The sequence below is a fragment of the Clupea harengus genome, chromosome 5, assembly GCF_900700415.2.
Source record: "Clupea harengus chromosome 5, Ch_v2.0.2, whole genome shotgun sequence".
Taxonomy (NCBI): Eukaryota; Metazoa; Chordata; class Actinopteri; order Clupeiformes; family Clupeidae; genus Clupea; species Clupea harengus.
In genome coordinates this window covers 8,589,954-8,599,953 of record NC_045156.1, presented here as the reverse complement: position 1 = coordinate 8,599,953, position 10,000 = coordinate 8,589,954, and the positions used below count along the sequence as shown (strand labels likewise).

The following is a 10,000-nucleotide window of genomic DNA, read 5'->3' as shown; positions in this document are numbered from 1 at the left end:
AGATGTGTGTGCACTTCTCTGCCAATGTGCAAGGATGCATATGCTTAACTCACATATGCTCAGTTTGAGCCTGTTTGAGACTTGAGACTATTGGACCAGGTTTTGTACCATATTTTAAGCATGCCGTACAACCACTCATTAAAAAAAACAGTTCTGGACACATCAAAATTTGGGAGAAAGTTGTACTCATACAACTACAATCTTTTTTAGACATACATTCTTGAGATGCTTCAGTCTGGGTTTGAAGCCCTTCATAGCACCAAATCTGCACTGTTAAAAGTTTTCAACAATCTGTTACTTATTATGGGATTCTGCCATTCTCATTCTTTTTTTTTGTGATCAACTTTTTATTGACACCATTTATGCCATTAAGACATGTAAGAAAAGAGTATGCCAGAACACAAATTGCATTTAACAGCTGGTGTACAAGAACTGAATGAAACACCACCCCTCTTCCACCCCCCTCCAAATATATCCACCCCCTACCCTCCCACAGCCCACAGAACAAACGACATACAATCCCCTCTTATGTCAAGCCCTTTTTATCATTAATGATTTTGAAAGAGTTATACATGCGTTTATCCTATTCCGGCTTGACTACTGTAAGGCCCTGTACATTGGTGTTAGCCAGGTCTTCCTCTAACACCTACAGTTGGTCCAAAATGCTGCAGCTCGTCTTCTAACAGGGATACGCAAGAGGTACGCATTACCTCAGTACTTACCGCCCTTCATTGGCTCCCTGTGCATTTTAGGATTCATTTAAGATTTTATTGTTTGCCTACTATTCGTGAAATGGGCTTGCTCCAACCTGTCTCTCTGATCTATTAAAACCGCACGTCCCATCAAGGTCACTATGGTCCGCTGATCAGTTCCTTTTGGTTGCACCCAAATCTACATAGAAGCATAGAGTTGATTGGGATTTTGCAGTCATAGCCCCTAGTCTCTGGAACGAGCTGCCCCTGCATATGTTTTTGTTCCTTGGCTTTTAACTCATTATGAGAGTTGCTTTTTCTTTCGTTTTATTGGTATGGTCATATGTTTTATTACTTTACCTTTTTACATTGTGTTTTTATTGTTTCCTTTTTAAGTTGTTTTAAGTTGTTTTGTTTTTTTGCTTGTACAGCATTTTGGCCAACAGCTGTTGTTTTTAAAAGCTCTATAAATAAACTTGACTTGACTTGCCTTGACTCTAGGCGTGCGTGTGGGTGACTGTGGCACTGTGCAAGGATGCATCTGTGTGTGTGTGTTGTGTGCGTGGGTGCAGAAAGACCTTATGGGGGAAAGGATGGGGGAAGCATCGGTGTGTAAGGGTGTGTTTATTATCTGGTTGACACTGACAATGCCTCCTGCAGGTACCCATGTCATGCGAGTGACAGCCAACGACGCAGATGATGACACCACAGCGAACGGGATCGTCCAGTACCGCATCCTCTCGGAGATGCCGCACAACCCCTCGCACATGTTCACCATCAACCGGGAGACAGGAGACATCGTCACCGTGGCAGCAGGCCTGGACAGAGAGGTCAGTGCCATGACAACCACAGAAGGCAGAATGTCATCATGTTCACCACATGAGAAGGAAAGAAGGATGTCAGTACTGGACATGAGCTGGTAAAGGGTATAGCTGCTCTTAATTAGAGTTTCTATTTCAGTTTGGCATTTTTTATTAAGGGTTATTACAAAGGTTATTACAAAGAGTCATCAGTCCTTAGGTGGGAGAGAGCGGGGTAAGATGAGCATTTTTTACTGAAGTCGACCTATTGCCAAGGGACTATGAGACAGGAATAAAAATAATGCATATAACATAAGTTCAGGATGTGAGGCATCAATGGAAACCTTAGCAGTGTGCCCCGTCCTAAAAAGGACTTGAGAAAGATTTTTTTAAATGCAACAAATTACAGTTTTTCCTCGCTCCTGAGAGCTTATCAAAACAATAAAAGGCAAGAGAAGTTCACACATACACTCACTCAGACACACAAACACACACCCTGACAGACACACACACACACATTTGGCAAATTATGGTCAATAGTTCACCACATTAAGTATTCATATGATGAAAGATGTAGTAAATGGAACATTTCGGTTTACTTGATGCCAGATCAGAGGGCAGAGCTGAGCTAAAGGCAGACTATTTGAAATCTCCCATGATGCCTTGCAGTGTTCTTTCTCATTTTGCCCATGTTTTTTTTGGGCAATGTAGTTGGCAATGTGATGCTGTGAGAGCTTTTTTGTGTTACATTTTCGTGGAGAGGTCCAGCCTGGACCAAAGAACTGCATTGTGCATTGCCTAGGCGGCTAGCTGGAACAACTGGTGTTGTTATCTGTCCTTCACGTGACCAGATACCATGAAAATCTATTTGAAAATGATACCAGTATGGCTCTAACGAGGGTTTAAAAATTGATGAGGTCCCGGGAGTGGAGGGTACCTACACGCATTCTTATAAATTAGCCTACAAATAAGCCCATTGTCAGAAAGAGATGTTGCTGTTGGCAAAAACATATTTTACTTGATTATACCATGCCTGTGTGTGTGGTGTGTAGAACTAGGCAGCATTCCTGCAGTTTCCCCATAAGAAACAGATCTATAGTTTTCTTTTTTAAGCTTTTTGATATTTTGACTGATCTCCCTCTTTCTCTTTTCTGTTTGTTTTCTCTGGGGATGGACAATGTCACATTAGACCTTATTATCAGTGTGTTGATAGTTTACTGTAAGGAAGGTTTCAAGAATAAATGTATTTATTATTATTATGCACAAATTCTTAATAGTTTCCATATCAATAGGCATTACTGCATGAATAATAAGTAATATGATATGGGCTAACAGTATGAACCATGGTAATTAAGGAAACTATGGGTGCATATTTGTCAGCTAGCAATAAAAATAAACTTGCTTTGAGACAAACTAATTTGCAGGCCACCGCTACTAAAATAGGGAACACAGCTTTAAGACTTATCATACTGTATATGCATACCTGTTACCAGGCTACTACACTGTGTGAAACGTTAGCTAATGAAAATAAACAAACACTTCATGACCATTGTTTGCATATTTAACATTTTTCGTACCCCAGCCTATTCCACAGCTCTCACACACACCAGACACTAAATAACAATTCTACACTGAACAACTTTCTAAACTGATTTACAGACGTGGAGGAGAAATTTTATTTATTTTCAATTCAGTGTGTGTTTAGATTCAAATTATTGATTCTGAAAAAAATTCGGTGACCACATAGCTGGTTACGCCCATGGATACCAATACTAGAAGAACTAAAAACATGCTTCAAAAACTGGCAAATTGTTGCATACCATCTCTTTTATAATGCCCTTACAAGCACTTTATCATTGTGACTTGAACTTGCTCCCTTTTCCATGCAGCTGTCAAGAGATATTTTCCTCTTAACTTGCTAGGTTATTTGGGTTTTCTAGGTCATTTGCTTCACTTTTTAGGTTCTACTTTGCCTCTTAAAGCTGCTTGAAGCGATGCCTTTTTTGGGAATACTTAAGCTAGCTGTCTTAACGTTCTAATAGCTAATCACTAAAACAGAAGATCTGATAGGCCTATATCTGGGGCTGTTATGGGCACTGTTCTCAGCACATAAAGACCAATCAGGAAGCCCCTACAGAGACTTTGCTTGATGATAATTTAGTGTGCACACATATTGAAAGATGATAGTGGACTACAGTGGCCTGGTGGTATTGATTATCGTAGGCTTTAATCAATCTGATTCCAGATGTCACTGTCGGATGATCTGCTGTTCTCCTGCTGGTTTAATGAATGCTGTGGTGTCTCCACTCTCTTGGCTGGCGTCTAGTGCTTGTTTCTTCATCACTGTATTACACCAGCTGCTCTTTGGGTGTGAGCGGAGCTGATTTAGTCTCCCAATCACCCACTGCTTCACTCCCCTCTCAGTGAAGAAAAAGAACCTGTCTAGGTGATAGAAAATGCACACATCCATGCGCAAATGCTTCTCCCACACACATGCGCACACACACACACTCAAACACACACACGCACACACACACACACACAGGCACGCACACAAACAGGCACGCACACACACACACACGCACACGCACACACACACGCACAGGCACGCACACACACACACACACACACACACACACGCACACACACACACACACACACAGGTCTGTCTCTTGTGTAGATTTCTTCACTAGTGGAGTTTGAGTACAGAAAAGCATCCTTCAACTCTCTTAATATGTCTAGTTTTATATACACCAAGCACTTCTAAGGATATATTAAAACCACAGGGAAAAGAGGAATGTGCATGAGTAACGAACAGAACCGGGTTCCCATTCCTGTTCCAGCTTCACAATCAAAATAGACACACACACACACACACACACACACACACATACACACGCGCACACACACACAGTTTAACACACACTCCTGTTCCAGCTTCACAATCAAAACAGAGTCAGGGCCTCATGCAAGAGCTCACCTTAGCAAAGAAAATCACAAGTTGAACTTTGTTGGCTGGATTCAGGTCTTAGTTGGTGGTGTTATTATTTCTGTGCTGTTGGGTGGTGTGAGTTTGTAGTGCATGAAGACTCTGCTCCAGTAGGGGGTTGATGGATGGAGGCCGGCCTTATGTCTTCCACACAGCAGCGCGTTTGCACCTGTGAGTCCCATTCATCAGCTAGGTGGCGTCTCTCTGCATCTCTCAGCGTCTCCACCTGCCATAGAGAACTGGGGCACACCTGTGTGTTTGATTCAGATGCAAAACAGGAGCGGTGGAACACACACACACACACACAAACATACACACACTCACGGGCGCATGTGTGTGTACATACTCTTAAACATTCAGGCATATACACACCCATCCACCCACACTGAAACACACACAGATAAACATTCTCAGACACACACACACACATATATTTGCGAATGCACGCTTCTGATTCAGACCACACACCAACACAAACAGTCATTTTCACAAACAAAACCCCCCACAACGACAAACACACACACACATACACGCACTCACACACACAAACACACACACACGCAATCCCACACATGAACAACACGCATCATTCTAATTTCACCCTTGCTTTCAGTCCATTTAACGACCAAATGACATCTTCCACATGTAGAACGCGGAGATGTCATAACACGCCATTGAGCATGTGTGTGTGTGTGTGTGTGTGTGTGTGTGTGTGTGTGTGTGTGTGTGTGTGTGTGTGTGTGTGTGTGTGTGTGCGTGATGGAGGCTGCCACACACCTGTCACAATAAGACAGCAGGGGGTCTGGGGGAGTCTAGGAGGGGCTGGCACCTGCGAGAGAGAGAGAGAGATTGAATCACACCTGTTTGAGTTGTCAAGGCCAGCGCCACCAGACACACTGACAGGAGCCTCTCTGCTACCCAGACCCTGTCAGGGGGGGTCAAAGGGTACTGATGACCCCGGCCCAAAGCCAGAGGGGGGGGCATGCAAAGGTATATGGTGGTGTGTGGGAGAGGAGAGATGTTTTGCCGTGTGTAAATGGAACATGGGTTATGGCCGGTCAGCGATCTGTGCGCAGGGGGGGGGGGGGGGGGGGGGGGGGGCTAGAGGTCATCTTGTTCTGGCCCAGGGCCATGGAGGAAGACTGTAGGAGGAGGGTTCCTCAAAGAGGGACAGAGAGGGAGGGAAGAGAGGGAGAGGAAGATGGAGATGGAGAAAGAGAGAAGGAGAGGAAAGGGGAGAGAGAGAGAGAGACTGGGGGTTGTTTGTTTACGTGTGAATAACGTGCAAATGTGTATATGAATTAAGGTGTGCAAGGAGACACACATACACTGCACAAATAGACGTTTCACAAACAGACACAGACAAAAATGTAAGACATGTGCTTCACACACGTCATGCAGGCACACACACACACATACACACTGATATTTTCATAGACACACACAATCTCTCTGTCTATCCTTCTCTCACACAGATACAAACAGTGATGGAGAGGGATATTGTGAGGCCTGTGACTCATATACCGACACACACACAAACCCAGGCACCCCTCCCACACACACACACACACACATACACACAGAGGCATAATCCTCCACATCAATACCTGTGGTGTTATATTTATGCAGTGTATGCGTAGTATGAATATGTATGCAGTAATTAAGAGCTGAAGAGGCTGTGGAGAGTTCTATGAGCTCAGGAGGAGCAGAGACCACTTGGCCTTGGCACTGCCACCTTTGTGTCTGATCGCTGCTGAATGCCAATTAGCCCTCCACACAGGGGTGCCCTGACCCCTGAACCCTGTCCCGACCCCCACCACACCCCCACCTGCCCTCTCACCCCTCGCCTCACCCCGAGTTTGATCAGACAGCTCAACGAGCTGTAGCCATCTCTCTTACACACTGTGTCTCCAGTGCTCTTTCATGCCTTATCTTTCTCGTCCTCTCGTTCTCTCTTTGTCTCTCTCTCTCTCGGCCTATTCTTTCTATTTTGCTATTGTTTCTCTCCCTCATTCTATTAGTTCTATTTTGTCATCTCACTCCCTCGTGTGCAGACTCGGACATAGGAGGCGGGCGTGCTAGCAAGGAGGCTAACACCCATGGGTGCCAGTATATGAAAAAATGTAAGACATATGCCTATTTATATGTATATGTACATGCACACACACACACACACACACACACTCTCTCTCTCTCCCACCCACTCACTAATGCACACACAAACACACATTCACATGCACCTACACTCAGTCACAAATGCACATTACCCATTTCTTGAGGTCAGTGCATTGATTTGGGGCAAGAGCGTGCCAACGTAGCAAAGCTACAGGTTTGTTTCCAGCGTAAAAACCTTCTGTCTTTTCATCTCATCCATCCATCACCACCACTCCTCCTCCTTCTTCCACAAAAAGAGAAAGACAGGGGGTAAGAAAATAACACATCCTGCCCTTAACGTGATGTTCAATTCCTCCACCACAACATTATTATATGAAACGATCCATCTCATCTTCCTCTGGCACACCATCCACAGATGAGGTCCCTGTGGCCCAGTTACTGGAGCGGCAGATGGATGCGTTGCGCTGTGATTCGCCTCTCCTCAGGCGCCCCAGCGCCGGCATACTGTGTGTGGATCTTTCATTTGTTCTCATTCTGCGTCTGTTAAAGAGTAGTCTTTGCGGAGCACGGATGTGTGTTGGGTGTTTAGCAGGTTATGAGATGGAGTGAGTGCTAGCCACGCTGCCAGGGCGAGGTTAAGCTACTGCTTGTATTTAAGTGCTTATAAGGGGTCTCGGTGGATACTCTTAAAGAGAATCATGCGCGATTAATGACATGAGTGATCGTGTTTGTATTGTATTTTCCTGTGTGTTTATCTGTGTGTGTGTGTGTGTGTGTGTGTGTGTTGGTGTGTGTGCATGCTTGTGAATATGTGTGTGTGTGTGAGAGAGAGCGAGAGAGAGAGAGAGAGAAAGAAAGTCTGTGTGTGTGCATGCGTGCGTGTGTGTGTGTGTGTGTGTGTGTTTGTGTGCCTGTGCATATATTCACGTGTGTGCATTTGTGCATGTGTGTGGATATGCACATGAAGGCGAGCGTGTAATTGATCTCTCCCCGGTGCTCATTTGACCTGGTGCAGGTTCACCGGTCTCCGCTAAAGCCCACAATCTATCAAAGTCCGCCACACAGGCCCGGGCCCCAGCAGGTCACCGGCAGGATGCGCACAGTTGCTGGGAACTGGGTCACAAATCCGCAGACCCACGTGCTTATTTATTCTGTAGTAGGTGCTTGTGTGCTTGTGTGCTTGTGGGCATTCAGGGCGCATTGCAGTGGTTTCAGTGCTGTGTAGATGATGACCTTCATGAAAATTGTTTTAAAAATAATTTCAGTGCAAACAGTCATATAATTTGAATACATATGTGCTCTCATTAAGTGTTCTCATGTTCTGTTAGATACTATTGAAAGGCCTCCAATACAAACAAGGCTAAAGTTTTTGTTGATGAGCTAGGTGAACTGTTGTCAGTCATTTGCATGGATGTCTTATTATATCAAGGAATTTAAGCTTGCAAGGAGATAATCCAGAAAGCAGTTATGCTAAGGAACTAAATGCACTACCACCTTCAGCCTTAGACAGCATGTACAGGGGCCAACTCACTCTCTTTGTCATCCCCTGGACCTTATCATCACAAAGGGTCTAGATATCTCTACAGCTGTTAAGGACTTGGCCTTATCTGACCATTTCTGTGTGATCTTTGTGTCTATGTCCTCACACATTCAGCACTATCTTTAGGTCAGATCTATGACTGTAAGACAGAGTCATGAATGATCACACGAGTGCTCTCTCTGAGAAGGCACTTTCAAGGACCAAGCGTCAACTGTCAGACTCTGCAGATAACTTGCTGAATAATTTAAATTCAAAAATGGTAAATATTGCTCCAGTAAAAGTTAAGACAGCCACTGACAAACAGTAGGCACCATGGAATCAAATCAACTGTTAAACTCCTAAAGTATAGGAAGACTGAAAGAAAATGGCACAAACACAGACATCAGGTCCACTATCAAATCCATAAAAATACGCTCCGCACATATAATGCTGAAAATATGCAGAGTAAGACAGTCTTTCTTCTTTAACATCTTCAATAGGAATATAAACAATACTTGTGTGCAAAAGTCAAGAAGTTAAACAATCCCTTCACAGTCGGCACCTGAACTTCTTCCTGCTAATGAGAGCAGTGACTTTGCATCTTTTTTCAAAGGTAAAATTGATCAAATCAGGCAGAACGTACCCTCTCAATTACTAGCAAATCAAGAGTTGTAATTGTCAACAACAAAGATAGGGGAACTCAGTTTAATTTGATAAGCAATGAAAATCTGGAAAAAACAGAACAGAATCTCATTTCTTTTGACATGCTGCTTAGATCCTCTGCCTTCCAACCTTTTCAAATCAGTTTTTCAACAGCAAATGTGTTCAAAATTGTAAATGTGTCATTGCTGTCATTGCACATCCTAAGTCCCTGAAAACATCTGTTATAAAGCCTCTACTGAAAGAGAGTAATCTTAATGCTTCCATACTAAACAATTAGCGGCCCACGCATGTCCAATGCCATTTGTTGGCAAAATCATTGAAAAAGTAGTTTTAAACTGGAACATTAGCTTGGATTTTCAGATGAAAGTGGTTCAGATCATACTTACAAGACAGGAGCTTCTTTGTTGGCTTTGGAAACTATACTGTACCTCAACAACTACATCCTTGTGGTGCCCCCCAGGGGTCGATCTCTTCAACCTTTATTTGCTCCTGCTTGGGCAAATCATTAAAGGCAATGACATTTCTTACTCAAAATCATAGCTATGCTGATGACAATCTAATTTGCTTTCACCTAAATTTAGCCCTCGTAGCTAACGACTGTGGACCGCTAGAATCTCTTTGTCTATGCATTGACCAAATTAACTGCTGGATGTCTCAAAATGTTGGTCAGCTGAATGAGGGACAAAACTGAAATAATCTTATTTGGGGAAAATTAGGAGGCTTTGGATTGCTACTCATCTTGACTCAAAATGACTTTAAGCAAAGGACTTTGGTGTCTTAATTGATTGTTGGTTTCCGTTTTAACAACTATTTGAAAGCAATAATTAAATCGGCTTTCTATGATCTCAAAAACATAGCCAAACTAAAAGGCCAAAATGTAATTTAAAAAACTCATTCCTGTCTTCATCTCCTGCAATTACCTTTTTCACAGGCCATCCTAAAAAGACTATCAAACAGCTTCAGCTTGTACAGAATGCAGTTGCTAAAGTTTTTACGAAAATTTAAATAACGGACTACATTACTCCAATACTTAATTCCTTACCCTGGCTTCCAGTAAGTCAGAAATTTGACTTTAAAGCACTGCTGCTTTTTTATAAACCACTAAGTGGGAAGGCCAAACTTACCTCTCGTATTTGTTCCAGCTCTACACACCTGCTAGACATCTGACATCACTTGAGAAAAATCTGTTGTTAATACCTACAATACCTACCATACCAGAACA

The 10,000-nt window shown here is 43.3% G+C and overlaps 1 protein-coding gene across 1 annotated transcript in view; it reads left to right on the top strand.

Annotated features, from left to right (window-relative positions):
- The window catches only part of LOC105909827 (cadherin-4-like), a 205,148-nt gene that overhangs the window by 168,834 nt on the left and 26,314 nt on the right, over positions 1-10,000 (top strand). The window contains exon 8 of the mRNA XM_031567607.2: positions 1,353-1,522. Coding sequence (XP_031423467.1) covers positions 1,353-1,522 — 170 coding nt within the window. The remainder of the gene's footprint in view (positions 1-1,352; positions 1,523-10,000) is intronic.